We start from the raw sequence: 27,411 nt of genomic DNA on the forward strand, positions 1-27,411 counted from the left end.
TTGTGCCAAATTTGGTCCAGTGAAAGAAAATCCATCCTGCAGATCAGATACTGACATGACTATTCAAAACAGTAGCAAAATGACAGTTATGAAGTAGCAACAAAAACAATGTTATGGTTGGGGGTCACCACAACATGAGGAACTGGATTCATTCTTGACAATAGAAGGTGTCACCCCAAAGGAGATTCATCAGAGAATGCAAGCTGTTTATGGTGATTGTGTTGATGTGAGTAATGTGCATCGTTGGGCGAGTAAGTTTAAAGATGTTGAGATTACACTTTCTGCTGTCAAGAATTCAATGACTGCACGTTGCTTAAGTCGCATTGACTGACCGTCTGCTCAAGGTTCCATACTTTGCACTTTAACAACACAACCGTTCAATGCTAAGGCTTCCCACCGAAATGGAACTGTAGGGGAGAGTCTACTGAACAAGCAAGTACCTGCCACATACCAATACTGCCACGTGTTGAGGAGTTACGAAGGTGGAGGCATTACTTTTTATTCCACCCTCGTATCATAGAATCATAGAATCCTAGAATCCTAGAGTTGGAAGAGACCTCCTGGGCCATCCAGTCCAACCCCATTCCGCCAAGAAGCAGGAATATTGCATTCAAATCACCCCTGACAGATGGCCATCCAGCCTCTGTTTACAAGCTTCCAAAGAAGGAGCCTTCACCACACTCCGGGGCAGAGAGTTCCACTGCTGAACGGCTCTCACAGTCAGGAAGTTCTTCCTCGTGTTCAGATGGAATCTCCTCTCTTGTAGTTTGAAGCCATTGTTCCTCCATTGCGTCCTAGTCTCCAGGGAAGCAGAAAGGAAGCTTGCTCCCTCCTCCTCCCTGTGGCTTCCTCTCACATATTTATACATGGCTCTCATCATATCTCCTCTCATCCTTCTCTTCTTCAGGCTAAACATGCCCAGCTCCTCAAGCCACTCCTCATAGGGCTTGTTCTCCAGACCCTTGATCCTTTTAGTAGCCCTCCTCTGGACACATTCCAGCTTGTCAATATCTCTCTTGAGTTGTGGTGCCCAGAATTGGACACAATGTTCCAGGTGTGGTCTCACCAAAGCGGAATAGAGCATGGGGAGCATTACTTCCCTAGATCTAGACACTATGCTCCTCTTGATGCAGGCCAAAATCCCATTGGCTTTTTTTGCCGCCACATCACATTCCTGGCTCATGTTTAACTTGTTGTCCACGAGGACTCCAAGATCTTTTTCACATGTACTGCTCTCGAGCCAGGCATTGTCCCCCATTCTGTCTCTTTGCATTACGTTTTTCCTGCCAAAGTGGAGTATCTTGCATTTGTCACTGTTGAACTTCATTTTGTTAGTTTTGGCCCATCATCTCTCTAATCTGTCAAGATCACTTTGAGTCCATCTCCTGTCCTCTGGAGTCTTGGCTCTCCCTCCCAATTTGGTGTCGTCTGCAAACTTGATGATCATGCCTTCTAGCCCTTCATCTACGTCATTAATAAAGATGTTGAACAGGACCGGGCCCAGGACGGAACCCTGCGGCACTCCACTCGTCCCTTCTTTCCAGGATGAAGAGGAGGAAGCCTTGGGGAGAATCACCCTCTGGGTTCGTCCATTTAACCAATTACAGATCCACCTCACCGTAGTTTTGCCTCGCCCACATTGGACTCGTTTCCTTGCCAGAAGGTCATGGGGGACCTTGTCAAAGAAGGCCTTACTGAAATCCAGACACGCTACATCCACGGCATTCCCCGCATCTACCCAGCTTGTAGCTCTATCGAAAAAAGAGATCAGATGAGTCTGGCATGACTTGTTTTGGATAAATCCATGTTGACTATTAGCAATGACCACATTCCTTTCTGAGTGTTTGCAGACCACTTCCTTCACAATCTTTTCCAGAATCTTGCCTGGTATTGACGTGAGGCTGACCAGACGGTAAGGATTGTTAAGGAAGTATGTTCGGACAGGTAGCTTAGGCCAGAACCGTTTAGGGCTTTATAGGCTATAGCCAACTCTTTGAATTGTTCTTGGTAGCAGACTGGTAGCCTGTGAAGCTGACGCAACATGGGAGTTGTATGCTCCCTGAGCTGTCACCTTAGACCCCGATTGGCCACACAACTGACCAGGGTGACCTAAGAAATCATGGCAATACTCAGGAATAGTCAGGGTTTTGCCTACACTGTTGAATTAATGCAGTCTGCTGTCACTTTAACTGCCATTGCTCAATGCTATGGCATCTTGGGAGCTGTAGTTTGGGGAGGCATTAGCATTCTTTTGCAAATCAATCTTTGCAAACCTACAGCTCCCAGGACTCCATAGCATTGAACCATGGCTGTCAAAGGGGCCTCCATTTGTATTAATTCTGCAGCAGGGATGCACCTGATGTTCAGGTAAACTGTTATTGAAAGGCAAGAGGGTCTAAATCGAATCCTGGAGCCCTGTTAGCTTGGATTACGAGCCGTAAAACTATCCCTTGCAATTTGTGATCAGAATACTAAATATCAGAGCGGCAGCGAAATCAAAGAAAATGACGACAAAGAAGAAGAAGAAGTTGCCAAGAAGCTTTCAGCTATTAAAGAGGAAGAAGAGATAAGTGTGTCTCTTTCCATCTCCTGTACCTTTGGGTCTCATTTCGACGTGATATTTTACCAGCGCCAGTCATTTCGTGCAATTATGAAGTATTGCAAAAAATAGCGGCAACAAATCAGTGGGTGTCTTTTGTCACTTGGCAACAGTCAAGGAGGTTGACAAGCGGGAAAGTCCTCCCAAGATGGGACCAGAGGAGCCAGAGAACATGGCTTGATCTCCTCTTTATCCCCTCCTTCCTCTGCCCTTGGCACCTCTCCCACCACAAGGAAATGACCAGGAAATCGATAAGGAGAAATGGTGAGGTCAGGATGGTGTCTTTTCCCAGGCAGGAGGCTTAATTTTGAGACCAATTTGCTGGAGGTTGAGTAGAACTGGCAGCAAATTAATTAATTAAATCCAACATAAGAGTGGAGGACAGGCAGAGGGACCGGGGACCCCCCCTTGAGGGTCTCCCTATGGGCACCCGGCTCTCCACCAACTTGCTCCACCAACTCACCAACAGGGAGAAATGTGCACTATGACACCAGCCACTTCATAATAGAATCATAGAATCAAAGAGTTGGAAGAGACCTCCTGGGCCATCATCCAGTCCAACCCCATTCTGCCAAGAAGCAGGAATATTGCATTCAAATCACCCCTGACAAATGGCCATCCAGCCTCTGCTTAAAAGCTTCCAAAGAAGGAGCCTCCATCACACTCCCTCCGGGGCAGAGAGTTCCACTGCTGAACGGCTCTCACAGTCAGGAAGTTCTTCCTCATGTTCAGATGGAATCTCCTCTCTTGTAGTTTGAAGCCATTGTTCCATTGCGTCCTAGTCTCCAGGGAAGCAGAAAACAAGCTTTCTCCCTCCTCCTCCTCCCTGTGGCTTCCTCTCACATATTTATACATGGCTATCATATCTCCTCTCAGCCTTCTCTTCTTCAGGCTAAACATGCCCAGTTCCCTAAGCCGCTCCTCATAGGGCTTGTTCTCCAGACCCTTGATCATTTCAGTCGCCCTCCTCTGGACACATTCCAGCTTAGTGTCAATATCTCTCTTGAACTGTGGTGCCCAGAATTGGACACAATATTCCAGATGTGGTCTAACCAAAGCAGAATAGAGCATGGGGAGCATTACTTCCTTAGATCTAGACACTATGCATTAAATACTACTGAGCCACCCACTTAAGAAACACCAACCTACTGTATTCGAGTGTAGGGTAGAGAAAGGGGTTGCAAATGGTTATTGCACCTTGGGAGTGATCTTGGACTCATCGCTGAGCCTGGAGACCCAGGTTTCGGTAGTGGTCAGGGCAGCATTTGCACAGTTAAAGCTTGTGTGCCCATACCTTGGGAAGCCTGACTTGGCCACAGTAGTCCACGCTCTGGTTACATCCTGTATAGACTACTGCAATGTGCTTGACATAGGATAGCCTTTGAAGACTGTTCTGAAGCTTCAAATGGTCCAACGAGAGGCAACCAGGTTGCTAACTGGAGCAGCGCTCAGGGAGCACACAACTCTGGGTTATTGCTATTGTTTTAATGTTTATTGCTTGTTTTAGGAGTTTTATTGTTGTATTTGTTATGCTGTTGTTTTATTGATGTGTTGGGCCTTGGCCTCTTGTAAGCCGCAATGAGTCCTAAAGAAATGTTAGCGGGGTATAAATAAAGGATTGTTGTTGTTCATTCGTTCAGTCGTCTCCGACTCTTCGTGACCTCATGGACCAGCCCACGCCAGAGCTCCCTGTCGGCCGTCACCACCCCCAGCTCCTTCAAGGTCAGTCCAGTCACTTCAAGGATGCCATCCATCCCTCTTGCCCTTGGTCGGCCCCTCTTCCTTTTACCTTCCCCTTTCCCCAGCATCATTCCCTTCTCTAGGCTTTCCTGTCTCCTCATGATGTGGCCAAAGGACTTCCACTTTGTCTCTAGTCTCCTTCCCTCCAGTGAGCAGCCGGGCTTTCTTTCCTGGAGGATGGACTGGTTGGATCTTCTCGCAGTCCAAGGCACTCTCAGCACTTTCCTCCAACACCACAGCTCAAAAGCATCGATCTTCCTTCGCTCAGCCTTCCCGAAGGTCCAGCTCTCACATCCGTAGGTGACTACGGGGAAGACCATGGCTTGGACTAGGCAATGGATCTTGGTTGCCAGTCTGATGTCTCTACTCTTTACTATTTTATCGAGACTGGACATTGCTCTCCTCCCAAGAAGGAAGCGTCTCCTGATTTCCTGGCTACAGTCTGCATCTGCAGTCATCTTCCCACCTAGAGATACAAAGTCTGCAAATGGTCCAACAAATGGCAGCCAGGTTGCTAACAGGAGTGGCCCTCAGGGAGCACACAACCCCTTTGTTGCGCCAGCTCCACTGATAATAATAAAGGATTATTATTATTATTATTATTATTATTATTATTATCTCCCTGGGGAGGGTGTTCCATAGCCGAGGGGCCACCACTGAGAAGACACTGTCTCTCATCCCTGCCAGACGTACTTGTAACCAAGGCAGGACCAAGAGCAGGGCCTCCCCAGATGATCTCAAAGTCCTCAATGGTTCATGAGGGGAGATGTGTTTGGACAGGTAAGTTGAGCCAGAACTGTTTAGGGCTTTAAAGGCCTAAGCCAGCACTTTGAATTGTGGCCGGTAGCAAACCGGCAGCCAGTGGAGCTGGCACAACAAGTGGGTTGTGTGCTCCCTGAGGGCCACTCCTGTTAGCAACCTGGCTGCCATTTGTTGGACCATTTGCAGCTTCTGAACAGTCTTCAAAGGCAACCCCACGTAGAGTGCGTTGCAGTAGTCTATACGAGATGTAACCAGAGCGTGGACCACCATGGCCAAGTCAGACTTCGCAAGGTATGGGCACAGCTGGCGCACAAGTTTTAACTGTGTGGGGCTCCAGGTTTAGTCATGAGTCCAAGATCACACCCCTGCTGCTAACCTGTGTCTTCAGGGGGAGCGTAACCCCATCCAACACAGGCTGTAACCCTATATCCTGTTAGGTCTTTTGACTGACCAGGAGGACCTCTGTCTTGTCTGGATTCAGTTTCAATCTGTTTGCTCTCATCCAGACTGTCACAGCGGCCAAGCACCGGTTCAGGACATGGACAGCCTCCTTAGTAACAGGTGGGAAGGAGTGACAGAGTTGGATGCCATCTATGTACAGATGACACCATACCCTAAAATATCAGATGATCTCCCCAGTGGCTTCATGTAGATGTTGAACAACATGAGGGAGAGAATTGAACCCTCTTAGGAACCCCACAAAACAATGGTTGTGGTGTTGAGCAGGTGTCCCCCAGTGGCATCACCTGAGTGCTTAGATGGGCTCTAAGATCTGTCATGGAGACCCTCCTCTTGGTCCCACCTCCATCACAAGTGTGGTTGGCCCCTGGAGCCCCCTCCAACTTGATGACTCTATGCTCTTTCCTCTACCCTTCGGCTCCGCAAAGAATTTTGCAAAAGCATTTGTTTTCCTTCCTGCTGCAAGAAAGAAATCAAACATGACACGGACAATTACCAGGAGGTGTATTTGGGGTGGGGGGTGGAGGCACCCTTAAAATGCAAACATAAAAATAAATTAAGATTCAACCGTGGGCTCCCTCTCCGTGCGACGTGCAATTTCATTCACTGAGAGAGGAGGCCAAGGGGCGAAGCAATGGCGGGGCTGCGCTCCATCTTGGAGGGTCCCCCGGCTACGCCAGTCACTTCGTTTTAAGGCCGCAATTATAATTAGCTCCCATTTTAAATAAATAAATAAACTGGGGTATAAATTGTCTGGAGGCAATGTTCTAACCCAGAGTTGCAAGCGGCTGTGGTTAAACAGTTTCAATCTGTCGGAAGCCGCCAACTGTTCCAGGCGGTGGTGGAGTCTGGCAGGCTGTTTGTCAAATCCAAGGGACTTGGGATAAACAAAGGGCAATTATGATAATGGAGAAGGAAAGGACAAGAGCACGGCCCAAGACACCCGTCCAGCAAACTCTGGACCTGCGGGCAAAGCAATCCCTCCGCAAACGCATACTTTCCGCCTCCCGGTCTTCCAGGGCTTGTTGCTGTTGACCGCTCTTAAGTTGGCTTCAACTTGTGACCGCTCCATAGATATGGAAATCTATCGAGTGCCCACAAGCTGGAGCCAACTCATGTTGTAATCATGAATTTTAAACCCATGCCTTGTGTTCACGACATCTTCATCTTGTTCTGTGGATTTTGATATTTGTTTGTAGAAATACGTTTTCATATGTGTATTTTATATAATGTCCATGTGTTTCATAGAATCATAGAATCATAGAATCAAACAGTTGGAAGAGACCTCATGGGCCATCCAGCCCAACCCCATTCTGCCAAGAAGCAGGAATATTGCATTCAAAGCACCCCTGACAGATGGCCATCCAGCCTCTGCTTAAAAGCTTCCAAAGAAGGAGCCTCCACCACACTCCGGGGCAGAGAGTTCCACTGCTGAACGGCTCTCACAGTCAGGAAGTTCTTCCTCATGTTCAGATGGAATCTCCTCTCTTGGAGTTTGAAGCCATTGTTCCATTGTTTTTAGTAGGGCTGGGCGGTTTCGTTCGTTAATTTCGTAATTCATTATTAATTCGTTATTTTTTTTGATAACGAAGCGATATTGAACCATTCAGCAGCAACTAAAAAATGAAACGAATTTTTCAATTCGTTTCGTAATTGTTTCGAAATCGTTTCGAAATCGTTTCGTTATTATTTCCGCATGTCTGGTGCAAGTTTTATAGTTGTTGTTTGTTTTATCAGTGAAAAAAATATATAATTATCACACCAACAGTCAACAACAGAGGGAGAGGGAAGCTTCAGAAGTTCCCCTTGTCCCATTTGGAGGGTTTTTTAGCGCGGTCGCGTCCGCCATTAACGAATCAATTCAGGAGCAGGATTCAAAACGATCTTGACAGATTAGAGAGATGGGTCAAAACTAACAAAATGAAGTTCAACAGTGACAAATGTAAGATACTCCACTTTGGCAGAAAAAATGAAATGCAAAGATACAGAATGGGTGATGCCCGGCTCAAGAGCAGTACGTGTGAAAAAGATCTTGGAGTCCTCGTGGACAACAAGTTAAACATGAGCCAGGAATGTGATGTGGCGGCAAAAAAAGCCAATGGGATTTTGGCCTGCATCAAGAGGAGCCTAGTGTCTAGATCCAGGGAAGTCATGCTCCCCATGCTCTATTCTGTTTTGGTTAGACCACTTTACCTGGAATACTGTGTCCAATTCTGGGCACCACAATTCAAGAGAGATATTGACAAGCTGGAATGTGTCCAGAGGAGGGCGACTCAAACGATCAAGGGTCTCGAGAACAAGCCCTATGAGGAGCGGCTTAGGGAACTGGGCATGTTTAGCCTGAAGAAGAGAAGGCTGAGAGGAGACATGATGAGAGCCATGTATAAATATGTGAGAGGAAGCCACAGGGAGGAGGAGGGAGCAAGCTTGTTTTCTGCTTCCTTGGAGACTAGGACGCGGAACAATGGCTTCAAACTCCAAGAGAGGAGATTCCATCTGAACATGAGGAAGAACTTCCTGGCTGTGAGAGCCGTTCAGCAGTGGAACTCTCTGCCCCGGAGGGAGTGTGGTGGAGGCTCCTTCTTTGGAAGCTTTTAAGCAGAGGCTGGATGGCCATCTGTCAGGGGTGATTTGAATGTAATATTCCTGCTTCTTGGCAGAATGGGGTTGGACTGGATGATGGCCCTTGAGGTCTCTTCCAACTCTTTGATTCTAGGATTCTATGTTTTGGCCTTCAACTCCCAGAAATCGTAACAGCTGGTAAACTGGCTGGGATTTCTGGGAGTCATAGGCCAAAACACCTGTAGACCCACAGGTTGACAACCACTGATCTAGAGATTCCAAGAGAGATCCTCCAGCTCAATTCTCTACTCAAAACCTTCCTAGCTGCTTAGAGCTTCCTAAAAAGATCACACCAACTTAATCTGCAGAAGTTAAGCCTGGAATAGTTGCCTTTAGGGGCTCCTTTAGGTTTTCCTGCTTCTTGGCAGAATGCGGTTGGACTGGGTGGCCCACAAGGTCTCTTCTAACTCAATTTTTAAATTTTATTTATCATGTCAGGAGCAACCAAACAGTTTTATTGCATTTTTAATAAACAAACTCAATGATTCTATGATTCTATTATTGGGTTTTGATGAGCAAAGGTTCAAGGACTCAAAAAAAGGCCCAGAAAAGCAAGCATCAGGAGGCCAAACCAAGAAGTCCAGGTGAGAAGACTTGAAAGACACAGCCTTCTCAGTCTGGAATATCCGCATGCAAAATCAGTTGAAAACAATACAGAATGGGAGTCAAAGAACATTTAATAACAAGCAAGTTAAGCCCTCCCACGGGTGCAGATTTGGAGGAGACCCATTGGAGCTTGTCTGGTCACCCTGGACTTTGCTAGAGCTTCCGTTCTCCATACATGTGTTTTTCAGCGTGGGATAACACGGAACTTGTACGGCTGAGGGCAATTGTCCATTCTTCCTTCCAAGGGGGAGAGGTCGATGTCCTGGGGGTCCATGAGAGGCTTCAGCTTGAAGTTCTGGAGGATGGAGGTGAAGAACAGGAAGAGCTCCATGCGGGCCAAACCTTCTCCTGCGCAGTTCCGTTTGCCTGCAAGGAGACCCAGGAAGGAAGGAAGGAAGGAAGGAAGGAAGGAAGGAAGGAAGGAAGGAAGGAAGGAAGGGAGGGAGGGAGGGAGGGGAGAAACAGGGAAGGGGGTCACCAAGGGAGTGTAGGAGACACTCAGCAGAATCCAGTCTGAAGAGCAAGGGAAGCAGAAGCCTCACTCTGTTCTGTTTTGGTGAGGCCTCCTCATCTGGAAACCCCTCTCCAGTTCAGGAACTCTGACAAGAAGGTACGTGACTAAAGAAGAGTGACCAAGATGCCCAGAGGTCTTGAAACCAAGCCAAAGAAGGAGACTCCATCACACTCTGAGGGTCTTGAAACTAAGTCAAATAAGGCAATACGTCCCACTGTTGAACAGCTCTTACCGTAAGGATGAATTCCCTTTTATGGTTTCAACCAAATGGGGGTGTGTGTGTATGTGTGTGTATGTATTCACACACATACACACACTAGCTGTACCCGCCAAGCGTTGCTGTGGCCAACCTTCCCTCCCTCTTTATCTCTTTTTTTCTCTCCTTCCTACCTTCCCTCTTTCTTTCCCTTCTTTCTTCCCCCTCTTTCTACCTGTTTCTTTTCCCACTTCCTTTGGTCTTTGGTTCCATCCTTCCTTGTCTCTTTTCTTCCTTTCTTCCCTCCCTCTTTCTCTCTTTTGTTCCTTCCTTCCTTCCTTCTTTCTCTCTTTCACTTTATTTCCTTCTCTCCTTCCCTCCTTCTCTCCCTCCCCCCCTTTCTCTCCCTTCCTTCCTTCCTTCCCTCCCTCCCTCCCTCCCTCCCTCCTTCCTTCCTTCCTTCCTTCCTTCCTTCTCTCCTTCCTTCCTTCCTTCCTTCCTTCTCTCCTTCTCTCCCTCCCTCCCTCCCTCCCTCCTTCCTTCCTTCCTTCCTTCCTTCCCTCCCTCCTTCTCTCCTTCCTTCCTTCTCTCCTTCCTTCCTTCTCTCCTTCCTTCCTTCTCTCCTTCCTTCCTTCCTTCCTTCCTTCCTTCCTTCCTTCCCTCCCTCCCTCCCTCCCTCCCTCCCTCCCTCCTTCCTTCCTTCCTTCCTTCCTTCCTTCCTTCCTTCCTTCCCTCCTTCTCTCCGTCTCTCCTTCCTTCCTTCTCTCCTTCCTTCCTTCCTTCCTTCCTTCCTTCCTTCCTTCCTTCCTTCCTTCCTTCCCCTTTCTGTGTATGTGTTTTGTGTGTGCATATATGTGTGTATATATTTCTGTATATATTTGTGTACATGTGTATATATGTGTATTTGTGTACATATGTGGTTTTGTGTGTGCATTGTCATATATATATTGGGTTTTTTTTGCTTTTTAAGTCCCTTCCACTGTGTTTTCCAGTGTTTTTATGAGTGATGGTCACTCGTTGGCCTGAGAGGTGTCTTGTCTCCAAATTTGGTGTCAATTCGTCCAGTGGTTTTTGTGTTATGTTAATTCCACAAACGAACATTACATTTTTGTTTATATAGACTAGCTGTCCTCTGCCACACGTTGCTGTGGCCCAGTCTGTATATATATATCTTTTGTGTGTGTGTGTGTGTATGAGTATATGTGTGTGTATATGTTTGTGTACTTATGTGGTTTTGCGCATGCGTTGTAATGTATTCTTTTATTTTTTGGATTTTAAGTCTCTTATGCTATGCTATTCAGTGTTTTTATGAATGATGGTCACTCATTGTCCTAATAGGTGTATTGTGTCCAAATTTGGTGTCAATTCGTCCAGCGGTTTTTGAGTTATGTTAATCCCACAAATGAACATTACACACACACACACACATATCTCAGTTTTATGCCTCCCATTGACCTGTATGACATGATTTCTGTCAGGTTTTACAATGTATTGTAATGTAATATAGCTGAGTCATGCACTGCTAATGAACTTCTATTGGAAATGCTGAGTCATGCATTAACTGTATATAGGACATCATTTGGGGAATGTGTTCTGGCCTAGTCCAGGTGATTGTGAATCATGTAATCTTGGGTCAATGAGTTGGGAACCAATCAGTGATTGCTATGTGTAAATGAATTGTATATAAGGAAGTCATGTACAGTGTGTATTTCTCTCCTTGTGCTGTGATGTTGTTCGTCGAAGGCTCTATGTAATTGATTAAAAGAACCTGTTTGCTAAGACAAGATATAACTGTAATGTCATCTAGACTGGGGGAAGGATAATGGTAAAACTGACAATGGCCGGGCATGTGCTCAAGTGTCTATAAAAGGTTCCAGAGTGGCTGCAGGCTGTGGGAGCAGTTGACTGAAAATACTGTGCAGGAAGAAGCTACTGGAAAGCACTGAAGTTGTGCAACTGATCTGCTGCTGAATCGTGAAGTTAATCTCAACAATTTCAAAGGGGTCATGACACATGGATGTCAAGATCCAGTTTCCAGGCCCTTGGTGTTGGTGTCGTAAGACATTGATAAGAAGTCTGCAGCTGTTGACCTTGGAAGACAACGGCTTACAGTGTTGCGGGAATATTGACCGGGGTTTTGACTTGGCGGGAATTGTCCTTTCAAATGAGGGGGAGTGTATATAAGGAGCGACCAGCGGCTGCTGGTCAATCTCGGCTTTTCATATGTCCATGTATCCAGTAGTAAAGATTGTCTTTGATACCAGAGTGCAGTCCTGTGTTTTCATTGGGAACAACTGCTGTGAGCTGATACCTCAAGACTGGTAGGATGGGGACAAGGGTCCTGTGAGAACCTTTTCATTTTCCAGTGGGAAAAAAAATCCATCAAGTGGGTTTTTTTTTGGGGGGGGGGGCATTAATTATATATTGTTTAATATCCTTTGATTGCCACTCTGGCCATCATGGGTGCACAACATTGTGGCCAATAGCTCAAGGCTAGTGTTAAGGGCTCTCTTTGGTCTGCATGGGACAAGTGGGTCTGGTTGTCCCTTGTGGTTTCTTCCAATGGTATGTTTCTATGGTTCAATATCTACCTCCCAACCATGTGAGGGACAAGTGGGACAAGTGGGTCTGGAGATTCCATCTGAACATTGGGAAGAACTTCCTGACTGTGAGAGCCGTTCAGCAGTGGAACTCTCTGCCCCGGAGTGTGGTGGAGGCTCCTTCTTTGGAAGCTTTTAAGCAGAGGCTGGATGGCCATCTGTCAGGGGTGATTTGAATGGAATATTCCTGCTTCTTGGCAGAATGGGGTTGGACTGGATGGCCCATGAGGTCTCTTCCAACTCTTTGATTCTATGATTCTATGATTCTATGATTCTATGATTCTATGATCATGGGTGCACAACATTGTGGCCAATAGCTCAAGGCTAGTGTTGAGGGCTCTCTTTGGTATGTATGGGACAAGTGGGTCTGGTTGTCCCTTGTGGTTTCTTCCAATGGTATGTTTCTATGGTTCAATATCTACCTCCCAACCATTCTGCTTCCTTGGAGACTAGGATGCAATGGAACAATGGCTTCAAACTACAAGAGAGGAGATTCCATCTGAATATTAGGAAGAACTTTCTGACTGCGAGAGCCATTCAGCAGTGGAACTCTCTGCCCCGGAGTGTGGTGGAGGCTCCTTCTTTGGAAGCTTTTAAGCAGAGGCTGGATGGCCATTTGTCAGGGGTGATTTAAATGCAATATTCCTGCTTCTTGGCAGAATGGGGTTGGACTGGATGGCCCATGAGGTCTCTTCCAACTCTAGGATTCTAGGATTCTATGATTCTATGTGAGGGTTCATTCCCAGCAATGGGCAACTCAGAAGACATAAAGGAGCTTCTCAGCCATAGGATTCCCCAGCCCACTGCCCAATGGGAGAAGGAGAAACTTACCTGCTGAGAAGGGCACGAAGTAGTTGCTCTTCCTGAAGGTCCCGTCCTTGTTGAGGAAATGTCCTGGGTCAAACTCAGTGGGGTTGGGAAATTCCTTGCCATCGTACAACACCGAGATCAGAGCAGGCATGACGGTGGTGCCCTGCAAAGAGTACAGGAATTGGTGAAATAACAACACTATGTAACGTAACTTTGGATTTTTTTATGTTCCTGGTTTGAAAGTGTTATTTCCTGTTTAACTGTGTGGTCATTACTTGGAAAGTAGTTGTTGGTTGAATTGGTTGTTGGTTGAATTGCTTGAGACTCAATGAAAAACCAGAGCAAAATGTATTGCAGGATGGACCACAAAAACAGTAGAACCAATTAGGAGATGACATTGTTAACCCAGGAACAAAAATTGTGCTGCATTGGAAATTTCAATACTTTTATTTATTTATTTATTTATTCATTTATTCATTTATTTTATTATTCAAACGTATATGCGGCCACTCCCCTTGGGCTCGGAGAGGCTTGCAAGAATGGCTAAAATCTAACACAATTTAAAAACAGCAATATCAGAGATCAAAGGCCTGTTGAAACAGGTATGTCTTACATGCCCTGCGGAAAGCGGATAAGTCCCGCAAGGCACAGACTTCAGGCGGCAGAGTGTTCCAGAGTGATGGTGCCACTGCTGTGAAGGCTCTGCGTCTGGTTGCTGTTAGACGCAAGGTCTTGACACTGGGAATTTCCAACAAATCTTGGTCCTCAGAGCGGAGGGATCTCTGGGGTTGGGAGGGGGTGAGGCGGTCCCTCAGATACATCGGCCCCAGACCATGCCAGACCTTCAAGGTGAGTACCATCCCTTTGAAAGTGATCCGGTGCTCAATGGGTAACCAATGCAGCTGCAGTCAGATTGGGGTGATGTGGCATCTCATCAGAATTCCCACAAGAAGCCGAGCAGCTGCGTTTTGTACCAACTTTTTTAACCATTGTCTTGTGGGGTCCCGCAGGGCTCAATATTGTCCCCCATGTTATTTAACATCTACATGAAGCCGTTGGGAGAGATCATCCGGAGTTTCGGGGTGCGGTGTTATCTGTACGCAGATGACGTCCAACTCTGTCACTCCTTCCCACCCACTACTAAGGAGGCTGTCCAGGTCCTGAACCGCTGCTTGGCCGCTGTGTCGGACTGGATGAGGGCTAGCAAATTGAAACTGAATCCAGATAAGACAGAGGCACTCCTGGTCAGTCGAAAGGCCGAACAGGGCATAGGGTTACAGCCTGTGTTAGACGGGGTTACACTCCCCCTGAAGACGCAGGTACGCAGCTTGGGTGTGATCCTGGACTCTTCGCTAAGCTTGGAACCCCAAGTTTCGGCGGTGTCCAGGGGAGCATTTGCACAACTCAAACTGGTGCGCCAGTTGCGCCTGTACCTTGGGAAGTCTGACTTGGTCACGCTCTGGTTACATCCCGGATTGATTACTGCAACGCGCTCTACGTGGGGTTGCCCTTGAAGACTGCCCGGAAGCTTCAGATGGTCCAGCGCTCGGCGGCCAGGTTGCTAATGGGAGCGGCACTCAGGGAGCATACCTCTCCTCTGTTGAGCCAGCTCCACTGGCTGCCAATCTGCTACCGGGCACAATTCAAGGTACTGGCTTTAGCCTATAAAGCCCTAAACGGTTCTGGCCCTGCTTACCTCTCCGAACGCATCTCCACCTATGAACCAACCAGAACATTAAGATCGTCTGGGGAGGCCCTGCTCTCGGTCCCGCCTGCGTCACAGGAGCGCTTGGCGGGGACGAGAGACAGGGCCTTCTCAGTGGTGGCCCCTCGGCTATGGAATGCCCTACCAGCAGACATCAGACAGGCACCTTCGCTGCTGATGTTTCGGAGAATGGTTAAGACCTGGCTTTATGAACAAGCGTTTGGTTAAGCAGTGCAACCAATCATAGGAAGACAGTAAATGGAACATAGGAATGGCACAAGGATTATGAGAACGGATCTGATTTCAACTGAGGCGTTATGTTATGTCTGTTTTGTTGATCTGTCTTGTTGATTGTTAACTGTTGTGGATTGAGGCTGTTGATCCTGTTTGTTGCATTGTTATGTTTTAATTGCACTGACACTGCTTGATAATTGTACCATGTAAACCACATTGAGTCGCCTGTTAAGGGCTGAAAAATGCGGTATAGAAATAAAGCAAATAAATAAATAAATAAATAAACTTGAGCTTCCAGATCACCGACAGAGGAAGGCCAATGTAGAGGGCGTTACAGTAGTCCAGTCTTATTTATTTATTTATTTATTTACTTCAATTGTATACCGCTATTCTCAGCCTTTTAGGCGACTCATAGCGGTTAGCAACAATCAAACAAAGCAAAAACAAAGCAAAGCAATCAAAGCAAAATTTAATGCGACATCAACAAGGTACTTAAAAACAATTGTCACAGTAGCAGACTAAACAATTAAACAGTAGTAAACATTCAAGTGGCGTCTCATAACTAGAATCATGATCTAAACTCGTCATCCGTAGTTCCATTCCTAAATTCATTGCACTGCCTATTCAAACGCCTGTTCAAATTAACCAGGTTTTCACTTTTCTTCGGAATACCATCAATGAGGGAGCCAATCTAATGTCCGTGGGAAGGGCGTTCCACAGCAGAGAGGCCACCATCGAGAAGACCCTGTCTCTCGTCCTCGCCAGCCGTGCCTGTGTTGCAAGCGGGATCGAGAGCAGGGCCTCCCCGGAAGATCTCAAAGTCCTAGTGGGTTCGTAGGCAGAGATGCGGTCGGATAGGTAACTTAGGCCAAAACCGTTTAGGGCTTTATAGGCCAAAGCCAGCACTTTGAATTGAGCCCGGTAGCAAATTGGTAGCCAGTGGAGTTGGCGCAACAGAGGAGTTGTGTGCTCCCTGAGTGCCGCTCCTGTTAGTATCATGGCTGCCACACGTTGGACCAGTTGAAGCTTCCAAGCCGTCTTCAAAGGCAACCCCACATAGAGAGTGTTGCAGTAGTCTAAACGGGATGTAACCAGAGCGTGGACTACCGTGGCCAAGTCAGACTTCCCAAGGTACGGGCGCAGCTGGCGCACAAGCTTTAACTGTGCGAATGCTCTCCTGGTCACCGCCGAAACCTGAGGTTCCAGACTCAGCGATGAATCCAAGATCACACCCAAGCTGCGAACCTGTGTCTTCAGGGGGAGTGCGACCCCTTCCAACACAGGCTGTAACCCTATGCCCTGTTCGGCCTTGCGACTGACCAGGAGTACCTCTGTCTTGTCTGGATTCAATTTCAATTTGTTCGCCCTCATCCAGACCGTCACAGCAGCCAGACATCGGTTCAGGACCTCGACAGTCTCCTTAGTAGCAAGTGGGAAGGAGTGACAGAGTTGGACATCATCCGCGTACAGATGGTACCGTACTCTGAAACTCCGGATGATCTCTCCTAGCGGCTTCATGTAGATGTTGAACAACATGGGAGACAGTATTGAGCCCTGAGGAACCCCACAAGACAAAGGTTGTGGGGTTGAACAGGAGTCTCCCAGTAACACCTTCTGAGATCGACCCTCTAGGAATGACCGGAGCCACTGTAAAACAGTCCCTCCAAGACCCATCCCCATGAGGCGTCCCAGAAGGATACCGTGGTCGATGGTATCGAAGGCCGCTGAGAGGTCCAGCAGCACCAACAGGGACACACTCCCCCTGTCGAGCTCCCGGCGCAGATCGTCCACTAAGGCGACCAAGACTGTCTCAGTTCCATGCCCCGGTCTGAAACCAGACTGTGCCGAATCCAGATAATCCGTGTCTTCCAAGAATACCTGGAGTTGTGAGGCCACCACACGTTCCAGGACTTTGCCCAAAAAGGGGAAATTGGAAACTGGCTGATAGTTGTTGAATTTAGTGGGGTCCAGTGATGGTTTTTTCAACAGCGGTTTTATTATAGCTTGTTTTAAGCTCGCTGGAATCTTGCCTTCCTAAAGGGAGGCATTAACCACCACCGTAATCCACTCAGCCAATCCCCCTCTGGCCTCCTTTAGAAGCCAGGATAGGCAGGGGTCTAGGATGCATGTGGTAGGCCTCATTCCTCCAAGTATCTTGTCCTCATCGTCGGGTTTCACCCATTGAAATGAATCCAACAAAACTTGACAAGCAGGTGCTTGTGTTACATCCTCAGAGACTGCCATTAACATGGTATCCAGACCAGAATGGATCAAAGCAACTTTGTCTGCAAAGAACCGAGTAAAAGCTTCACAGTGAGTAGCCGAATTGTCAGGGCTCCCACCCTGGATGGTGGGATTTAAAAGACTTGAAACAGCTCAGCCGGACGGTTCTTTGCAGACGCAATAGTGGCCACAAAGAAAGAAAGACCGTGTTCGATTTGGCTCGCTCGGATCCGAACGCCACACGCTCTCTAGTTCCCTCTTCCTTAGCTTCATCGCTGCCAACTCCTCGGTAAACCAAGGGGCTGGTTTAGCTCAGCTACTTGAGAGGGGACGTTCTGGAGCGATCGTGTCTATTGCCCTAGTCATTTCCCCATTCCAGAGAGTGACTAGGGCATCGACAGGATCACCTACCGAGGAGGCGGGAAACTCCCCAAGAGCCGTCAGGAATCCATCCGGATCCATAAGCCTCCTGGGGCGGACCAACTTAATGGGCCCACCACCTCTGCAGAGGTTAGGGGCTGAGTAAGCCTAAATCTGACCAGGTTGTGGTCGGTCCATGGCAACGGAGAGATGGTCAGCTCCTCAACACTGCCACCTTCCTCCCATCCCTGACAGAAAACCAAGACCAATGTGTGTCCTGCACTGTGAGTGGGGCCAGATACCTGTTGGGACAGTCCCATGGTTGCCATGGTAGACATGAAGTCCTGAGCCACCCCCGATAGCGCAGCCTCGGCATGGACATTGAAGTCCCCCAGCACAAGGAGCCGCTGGGACTCCAATGCCAAGCCCGAGACCACCCCCGCTAGCTCAGGTAGGGAGACTGTAGTGCAGCGAGGTGGACGGTACACTAGCAGAATCCCTATTCTGTCCCGGTCACCCACCCTCAGGTGGACGCATTCAAAATTTGTTGACTGCGGGATGGGGCCCCTGGTCAGAGGGATGGAATCTCTATAGACCACTGCAACCCTGCCTCCCCGCCCTCCGGATCTCGGTTGGTGCTGCACGGAAAAACCTGGCGGGCAAAGCTGGGTCAAATTCACGCCTCCAGCTTCATCCAACCAGGTCTCCGTAATGCACGCCAGATCTGCCCATTCATCCAGGATTAGATCCTGGATGAAAGTTGTTTTTCCATTGACAGATCTGGCATTCAGCAGCACCACCTTCAATCCAGAGGGACCGCCCTCCTGGTTACACCAGTTTACCGTATCAGGAGACTGATTTGGAATTACTAATGTTGTTACAGTCTTGAGATGACCGTGGCCTGGATCACCGTAGCTAGGTCGTCCCTGGACAGGGAGGGGGCCAGCCGTCTAGCCTACTACAGGTGAAAGAAGGCGGTTCTGCTCACGGCGGAGACCTGGGCCTCCATCGTCAGCAGAGGGTCCAAAAGGACTCCTAGACTCTTGACCAACGATGACGGGCATAGTGCCTCGCCATCCAGGGTAGGCAGCTGGATGTCCCCACTGCCCGGTCAACCCAGCCTTAGGATCTCCGTCTTTGCTGGATTCACCCTCAACCTGCTGGCACGCAGCCACCCAGTCACGGCCTCGAGGCACTGATGGAAACAATCGGGTACAGAGTCCGGTCAGCCTTCCATCTTCAGCACCAGCTGAGTGTCATCAGCATACTCGAACCAGCTGAGCAAGTGGTCGCATATAGGTGTTAAACAACAGAGGGGAGAGAATGGCCCCTGAGGAACCCCACAAGAGAGAGGAGGGGGACCTCTCAGAGAACAGGCCTCCCCTCTCCACTCGCTGTCCACGGTTGTGAAGAAAAGAGGACAGCCAATTTAAAGCTGCCCCCCTGACTCCAACAGCAGCAAGGCTGTGATCAAAAGATTGTGGTCAACTGTGTCAAATGCTGCTGAGGTGCTGGGGTGCAGGTAGGGTTGGGGATGTGGATTTTTCAGGTCAGACAGTGACTAAATTGTCAAGATAAAAATAGGAAATAGGATTTCTAGTCCTACTGGATGCCAAGTAGAGCAATGCCCTTTGAGGACCCTTCCCAATGTTATGATTCTGCTGTGGAAGTGTCTTCTTCTGGGAGGAGAAGCAGAGAACTCACTTTTGGAATGACGTATCCTCTGAATGACGTGTCTTTGACCACGGAATGTGGCACGGACATTGGAGAAAGAGAGACGAACCTCTGGATCTCATGGATGACGGCATCGGTATAAGGCATCTGTCCACGGTCAGCCATGCTGGGCATTCGGGAGCGGCCAACCACCCGGTCAATCTCTTCCTGCACTTTCTCTGCCAGGAGATGCATGAGGCTCAATGTCAAGAAAGAAGCATCCAGAAAACATCAGAGAAATCATGCAAACTCTGGCTCATGACAAGAGAGCAAGAAATGCCCAGGAAGCCTCCAAAGAAGGAGCCTCCACCACACTCTGGAACTCTCTGCCCCGGAATGTGGTGGAGGCTCCTTCTTTGGAGGCTTTTCAACAGAGCCTGGATGGCCATCTGTCAGGGGTACTTTGAATGTGATTTTCCTGCTACTTGGCAGAATGGGGTTGGACTGGATGATGGCCCACCAGGTCTCTCCCAAGTCTAGAGAGTGGCTGCACTATCTAGAGTTTCTAAGTTTGCATCCCAGATCAGTGTGAATTTTCCCTTCATATATAGTAAGCCACGAGCTTCCATGTTTTGTATGAATGGCCATCAAAAGAGACATACCATCCAAAAGTAGAATCACACCATCCACAAATGTGGGTGTCTGTCTACACCTTTATGTCCATCAAAACTACCTAAGCTGATCTTCGAGGCTGCAACATTTGAGTCCCCAAGTGTGACGGACAGTCTTGGATCTTTTCCAAAGTTGTTTTTTGTTGGCCATTTTGGTGGATGTGTTCTGGATTTCTATATGTTTGGTCTGAACATGAGGAAGAACTTCCTGACTGTGAGAGCCGTTCAGCAGTGGAACTCCCTGCCCTGGAGTGTGGTGAAGGCTCCTTCTTTGGAAGCTTTTAAGCGGAGGCTGGATGGCCATCTGTCAGGGGTGATTTGAATGCAATATTCCTGCTTCTTGGCAGAATGGGGTTGGACTGGATGGCCCATGAGGTCTCTTCCAACTCTATGATTCTATGTTTCTTTTGATCATTTGCACTAAAGTTCCCCATGTAACTTGATTTAACTAAGAAATCCAAGTGATAGTGGGCGGTGATTTGTCCCTCAAGACACTATCAATCTCAGAATGCCTTAGATATTGGTTCTGTTTATTTCAGATATATAGGTTCTGTCTCTTTTGGGCGGATGTCAAACTGAGCTAGCTTTGTAGTGAAGACATGGCCAGTTCTATGCGAAGTCAACAAAGCCACCTGCCTTCCCGGAAAGAGCCTGGACTCCCTCCAATCAGCTGAATTAGTTGGTTCCAAAATTCCCTTAGTTGGTCACAAAGCAGTCGCCTATAAACACCTTCTTCTTAATGTCTTACACAACTTCAAAATCAGCTGAACAATCCAGAGATCGGAAACCTGGAATTAGAAGTGCAGCCACTACCTGGACCTCTTTTCACTCCAAATGTGTTGGACCAGAATTATGGAATCATAGACTCATAGGGTTGGAAGAGACCACGTGGGCCATTGAGTCCAATCCCCTACCATGCAGGAAAAGGATAATCAAAGTATCCCTGACAGATGGCCATCCAGCCTCTGTTCAAAAGTTTCCAAGGAAGTAGAAAGCAAGAGTTGGAAACTTGGTGAAAGCAGCTGGCCTGGATCATCTCCATCTCTTTTGCCTTCAACCAGAACTAGAAATCCAACAACTTCCAGGACCTATTTTCAACCTAATGGTGACTCCAGGTTCTGATCACAGTTAATCTGCAGAAGCTAAGATTGTGGTGGAACCTGTTGTGCTGAAGTCTCCACATCTTTCTTACCTTCTATCTCTGGGTACTTCTGGAGGATCAAGAACCCATATCGAAGCGTTGTGCTGGTCGTTTCAGTTCCTGCACCAAACAATTCCAGGCTGCAGGCGACCATGTTCTCCATGGTGAGCTCAAAGGTCTCATTCTGCTTCTCCTGGTGATACACACAACACAACCAGTTGACTCAGCCCAACTGTGCTTAGTGAAGTCTAGGAAATACCAATGGAGGTCTTTCTGTGGCTGAGTCTTTAGAATAAAAGGAGCTCTCTCTTCCTTCCAGGTCCAGTGCCCTGGTCTCCGAGAGAGAAAAGAAGAGGCAGGCACAGCTCCACAAGGTCTGGTCTTCTACTGGCTTTGACCCCATGACCTTGACACACACACAAGCATATTCTCAGAGCCGAGCATCCCTCAGGTCATTTCAGGAGGTGTGGATGTGGCCTTCAAGTTACTTACAAATTTTTGTGGCCTCATAAATCCAGGTTTTCAAAGCAGAAAATGCTCAGAAATGTCTGTGGGTCATTTCTCTGAAATTTAGCTTTCAGCTTTGGTACTTATTGGTGGCCTCCCATCCAATTATTCAACAGGCATAGCCCTGCTTGGCTTTTAGAATCAAATGGGAGATGGTACTTGAACCTGACGTATATTGTGGTGTGTGTGTGTGTGTGTGTCAGAGAGAGAGAGAGAGGGGGGGGATCTATCTATCTATCTATCTATCTATCTATCTATCTAAGTATCTATCTATTAGGGCTGGGCAACCACGGAAAAAATTGTTTCTAAACTCGATTCGTTTTTAGGGGGTTTTTGCGTTTCGATTTTTAAAAGAATTCCGAAATTTTCCTTAAATTTTTTTTGTTATTTACGAAATTTCGTAAATTACGAATCAATTACGAATCAATTTCGAAACAATTACGAATCGATTCGTTAATGGCGGGCGCGATCGCGCAATATGCTAAAAAAACCTCCAAATGAGACAGGAAGCTTCCCTCTCCCTCTGTTGTTGACTGTTGGCGTGATAATTTATTTTTTTTCACTGAGAAAACAAACAGCAACCCTAAAACTTGCACCAGACATGCGGAAATAATAACGAAACGATTTTGAATCAATTACGAATCGATTTCGAAACAATTACGAAACAATTACGAAACGAATTGAAAAATTCGTTTCGTTTTTTAGTTGCTCCTGAATGATTCAATATCGCTTCGTTATAAAAAAAATAACGAATTAATAACGAATTACGAAATTAACGAACGAAATCGCCCAGCCCTACTATCTATCTATCTATCTATCTATCAGAGTAAAATTATATGTACTCGTACGCACCAGGCAATGATGCTAATAAAGGGGAGAAAGAAGAATAAACCTCACAGACTCAGCAACTTGGGGTTCATACCATGAAATACATTATCTTTGTCTCTGTGTCACCTTTCTTATATTTGTTTGTTACAGGGTTCAATTATAAATGTCTATATATGTCTCTTTGTTGTATAACTCTGTAGTCAGTATGTAGCTTCAAAATAATCTCCAGTCAACTTTCAGGAATGTAACTTCAGTCTTGTAACCTGACACAAGACTTTAATATATTAGTTGGAACAAATAAATGTTTATTTATGGATTCTTGTGCACATAAAGCGTATTTGTTACCCAGTACTTCACTTCAGTTCCACCTTGATATTGTTACATCTGTCTTTGACTCTTACGAATACATAAAATTAGTCTCTTATTACTTCAGTACCGCAACTGAAGGCATAACACTATACAAGGATCTTCTTCCCTCTAGCTCACAGACTAGAGATTAATTCAAAATGATCCCTTTATTACTTTAATATCACGGCTGAAGACTCAAACCTAAACTAGGAACCTCTACACTTTAGCTCCCCTGGCTAGAGACTGGCTCATTCTTAAAATGTCCCCTCTTTTCTTCTTAGTTAGCTCTGCCCCTTTGCCTACTAGCCACTCTAAAATGGATACATTTCTACTGCAAAGGCTTCGCATATGCAGCCAACTCTTGGCTGCCTTTGTCATAATGTCAACATTAATAAACATAGGCAAAACCTCCATTATAATTAGTTGTTCTGTTACAATATCCTTTAAAGGGTTAATAGATGAAACAGATGAAGGAAAGGCTTTCCTAAAGGACCCTCCTCCCAAAAGAACCCCTCCATCCGGGGGTGGGATGTCTGCAAAGAGTCTCCCTATGGGGTTAGGCTCATTGCTTTGAAGCAGTCCTTGGAAATTCTCAACCGAAATGCAGAGCAAATATGTGACACTGCAGTGCTTGGAGGATGGCTCCGACTCAATCATCTGCTTGTGGATTCCGTAACTCTCCCTTACCTGGTCCATTCTGATAAAGAAGCAGTCAATGAAATCTCGAGGTGAGTTGGGGTCCAAAGTAGCCCTGTGTTCCTCGGCTTCCTCTAAAACAATATCTCTGCGTTTCATGGAGTTTTTTACCATGCGTTGAAAGGGTCCTGGGATCAAGTCCATCAGAACAGGGAAGGCATTGTAGAGCTGGAAGAGATGTGTGAAGAGGGGACATCACAGCCAGGTGGAAAGATGTGAAAGGATGTCAGGTGGAGGAGAGTCAAGGGGTTTTCTGTGACTCTAGAGCAGTGGTTCTCAACCTCCCTAATGCCGCGACCCCTTAATACAGTTCCTCATGTTGTGGTGACCCCTAACCATAACATTATTTTTGTTGCTACTTCACAACTGTAATTTTGCTGCTGTTATGAATTGTCATGTAAGTATCTGATATGCAGGATGTATTTTCATTCACTGGACCAAATTTGGCACAAATACCTGATACGCCCAAATTTGAATTCTATTGGGGTTGAAGGGGAGATTGATGCTGTCATTTGGGAGTTGTAGTTGCTGAGGTTTATAGTTCACATACAATCAAAGAGCATTCTGAACTCCACCAACGACTGAATTGAACCAGTCTTCGCACACAGAACTCCTATGACCAACAGTAAATACTGGAAGGGTTTGATAGGCATTGACCTTGAGTTTTGGAGTTCTAGTTCAACTACATCCAGAGAGCACTGTGGACTTAAGCAATGATGGATCTGGACCAAACTTGGCACAAATACTCAACATGCCTAAATGTGAATACTGGAGGAGGTTAAAGAAAATAGACCTTGACATTTGGGAGTTGTAGTTGCTGGGATTTATAGTTCACCTACAACCCAAGATCATTCTGAACTCCACAAATGATGGAATTGAACCAAACTTGGCACACAGAACTCTCATGACCAACAGAAAATACTGGAAGGGTCTGGTGGGCATTCTGAACTCCAACAATGAGAGAATTGGGCTAAACTTCATACACAGAACCCCCTGACCAATAGAAAATACTGTGTCTTCTGATGGTCTTTGGTGACCCCTCTGATACCCCCTCGTGACCCCCCCCCCCCAGGGGTCCCGACCCCCAGGTTGAGAAATACTGCTCTAGAGAGAGACTAAGCCACAACGGATCAAAGGATTCAAACAGCAGGGAAAGAGATCCCACCTCAACATTATGAAGAACCTCCTGAGGGCCAACAAAGACATGTGTGTGGGGAATGTCCTTGCTGGAGGTTTCTGTCAGTTATTGCATTTTGGGTTATGTAGTAGATTTCCAAAATGTATATGTCTTAATGTTAAGTGAGTTAGTTCCTGCTTCCTGTATGTGACGTATAATGCCTTGTGTGGAGTGTGAGTAGGCGTGTTCTACTGAGTATGAAGAAGAAGCCAAGTAGCCATTACTGAGTTGTCTTTTGCCACAGGCAGACGCAACCATGCAACTCTGCTATGTATATACTCTGTAAACAAAGCTAATTGGTTTATTGCTTTATGGCTGTGTGTCGGAGAAGTTTTATCACCTCGTCAACCAACAATCAACAGTTTCTAGGCACAGGCTTAAGAGTCATCTGTTTGGAGTGCTTTGATTGGGTCTTCCGGCATGGGAGAAGGGGGTTGGACTCTATGATCCTGGGCACTTCTTCTAACTCTAGGAGTCTGGGATCGGAAACCAAGAATGGCACTCCGGTCTGGGTGCAGAATCCCTTGTGGGATGAGAGCCCGGTGGCAATTCTTTGTAACCACATTAAGGTCTGGTTCCCTGGGAATGCATTGCATCTCTCTTTCCTACTTTTAATCCACGGATGCTATTTAGGTGGTAAATGCTAGGCCTGGGCGGTTTCGTTCGTTAATTTTGTAATTCGTTAAATATTCGTTAATTTTAGCAATTACAAAACGATTACAAAACTTATTTTTAAACCTGGAAGTGTTTTTAAATATCGAAACGGCAGGCGCCAAAAAATTTTGTATTTCCGTCCATTTCGGAAATACGTAAGATGGCTTGGCTAGATGCTTGCTGGGAGCTCTCCTCTCTCTCCTCTCTTAGCCAGTCAGAGGCAGAGCCTGAAAGAGGAGGAGGAGGAGGAGGAGGAGGAGGAGAGGGCGGGGAAGGCGCCGGCTGAGCAAGCGAGCGAGAGGGCAAGCAAGAGGGCGAGCGGCGAGCGAGAGGGCGAGCGAGAGGGCGAGCGGCGAGCGAGAGGGCGAGCGGCGAGCGAGAGGGCGAGCGGCGAGCAAGAGGGTGAGCGAGAGGGTGAGTGAGAGGGCGAGCGAGAGGGCGAGCGGCGAGCGAGAGGGCGAGCAGCGAGCGAGAGGGTCAGCGAGAGGGCGAGCAGCAAGCGAGAGGGCGAGCGAGAGGGCGAGCGGCGAACGAGAGGGCGAGCGAGAGGGCGAGCGGCTAGCGAGAGGGCGAGCGGCGAGCGAGAGGGCGAGCAAGAGGGCGAGTGGCGAGCGAGAGGGTGAGCGAGAGGGTGAGTGAGAGGGCGAGCGAGAGGGCGAGCGGCGAGCGAGAGGGCGAGCAGCGAGCGAGAGGGTCAGCGAGAGGGCGAGCCGCAAGCGAGAGGGCGAGCGAGAGGGCGAGCGGCGAACGAGAGGGCGAGCGAGAGGGCGAGCGGCTAGCGAGAGGGCGAGCGGCGAGCGAGAGGGCGAGTGGCGAGCGAGAGGGCCCGCCAGAGTGAGTGCCTGCCTTCCCTCCTTAATAATTTCTCCTCCCTATTCTACAAAATTAATAATTAAATTAAAAAAATATTTAAAAAATATTGAAAAAAAAAGGGCGCCATCTTTACAAAATGTTTTGTAAATATTAACGAAATTTCGTAAATACCGAACTTTTTTAAGGGAAAATTTTGTAATTATTTTAAATATCGAAACAAAAAAAAACCCCAAATACAAATCGATTTTAGAAACAAATTTTTGCGTTGTTACCCAGGCCTAGTAAATGCCCTGAATCACGGATCTGCCCTCCTCCATCCCTCTTATATCAGTGACATCTGTGGCCAAAGTGACAGAAACGGTGCAAACAGTGGGCCCATCTACACTGGCCAGTCCACCTAGATCAATTTGAAACAGATGTGCCTAGAGAATCATAGAATCATAGAATCCTAGAATCCTAGAGTTGGAAGAGACCTCCTGGGCCATCATCCAGTCCAACCCCATTCTGCCAAGAAGCAGGAACATTGCATTCAAATCACCCCTGACAGATGGCCATCCAGCCTCTGTTTCAAAACTTCCAAAGAAGGAGCCTCCACCACACTCCGGGGCAGAGAGTTCCACTGCTGAACGGCTCTCACAGTCAGGAAGTTCTTCCTCATGTTCAGATGGAATCCCCTTTCACAGAATCATAGAATCCTAGAATCAAAGAGTTGGAAGAGACCTCCAGCCCCTGTTTAAAAGCTTCCAAAGAAGGAGCCTCCACCACACTCCGAGGCAGAGAGTTCCACTGCTGAACGGCTCTCACAGTCAGGAAGTTCTTCCTCATGTTCAGATGGAATCTCCTCTCTTGTAGAAACTGGATTTCACTCTGTAATGATTAAACCCTGGAACCTGTTTGAGGTCCAGATGGAGATCACAGAGGCTGGTCTCTGAACCAGTTCCAGGTTCTGCAGTATCCATGGCTTGACAGTCTTGGAAAATGTATTTTTTCAACTTCCTTCACATGTGCAGGAATGGATATGATAGCCATGTATAAATATTGGAGACTAGGACGCAATGGAACAATGGCTTCAAACTACAAGAGAGGAGATTCCATCTGAACATTAGGAAGAACTTCCTGACTGTGAGAGCCGTTCAGCAGTGGAACTCTCTGCCCTGGAGGGAGTGTGGTGGAGGCTCCTTCTTTGGAAGCTTTGAAACAGAGGCTGGATGGCCATCTGTCAGGGGTGATTTGAATGCAATATTCCTGCTTCTTGGCAGAATGGGGTTGGACTGGATGGTGGCCCAAGACGTCTCTTCCAACTCGAGGATTCTATGATTCTATGCAGAGAGCATTCTGTGGAGGTAATGTCACCATGCAATGGGGTTTCTATCGGAGCCTGCTGATGAGCCTTAAGGGACACATTGCAGACTGTCCCCTGACTTTGCCTGTGTTGGGTTGACGGGTTCAAAGTGTACTTCAGTGGGCTTTCCCAGTGGGCATATTCTGGGTTA

The 27,411-nt window shown here is 47.3% G+C and overlaps 1 protein-coding gene across 2 annotated transcripts in view; it reads right to left on the minus strand.

Moving 5' to 3' along the window:
• Positions 1 to 8,841: 8,841 nt before the first annotated feature.
• LOC132761864 (cytochrome P450 2C19-like) overlaps positions 8,842 to 27,411 on the minus strand; it is a 29,159-nt gene continuing 10,589 nt past the window's right edge. Inside the window, exons 5-9 of one of the 2 annotated variants that reach the window (XM_067463154.1) lie at positions 23,266 to 23,442; positions 20,947 to 21,088; positions 19,135 to 19,322; positions 12,930 to 13,071; positions 8,842 to 9,154 (exon numbers count right to left, since the gene is read on the minus strand). In XM_067463154.1, coding sequence (XP_067319255.1) covers positions 8,973 to 9,154; positions 12,930 to 13,071; positions 19,135 to 19,322; positions 20,947 to 21,088; positions 23,266 to 23,442 — 831 coding nt within the window. In that variant the 3' untranslated portion in view covers positions 8,842 to 8,972. The remainder of the gene's footprint in view (positions 9,155 to 12,929; positions 13,072 to 19,134; positions 19,323 to 20,946; positions 21,089 to 23,265; positions 23,443 to 27,411) is intronic. The other variant, XM_067463155.1, reaches the window with a different exon arrangement.

The sequence above is a fragment of the Anolis sagrei genome, chromosome 1 (assembly GCF_037176765.1).
Source record: "Anolis sagrei isolate rAnoSag1 chromosome 1, rAnoSag1.mat, whole genome shotgun sequence".
In the NCBI taxonomy this organism is placed as follows: domain Eukaryota; kingdom Metazoa; phylum Chordata; class Lepidosauria; order Squamata; family Dactyloidae; genus Anolis; species Anolis sagrei.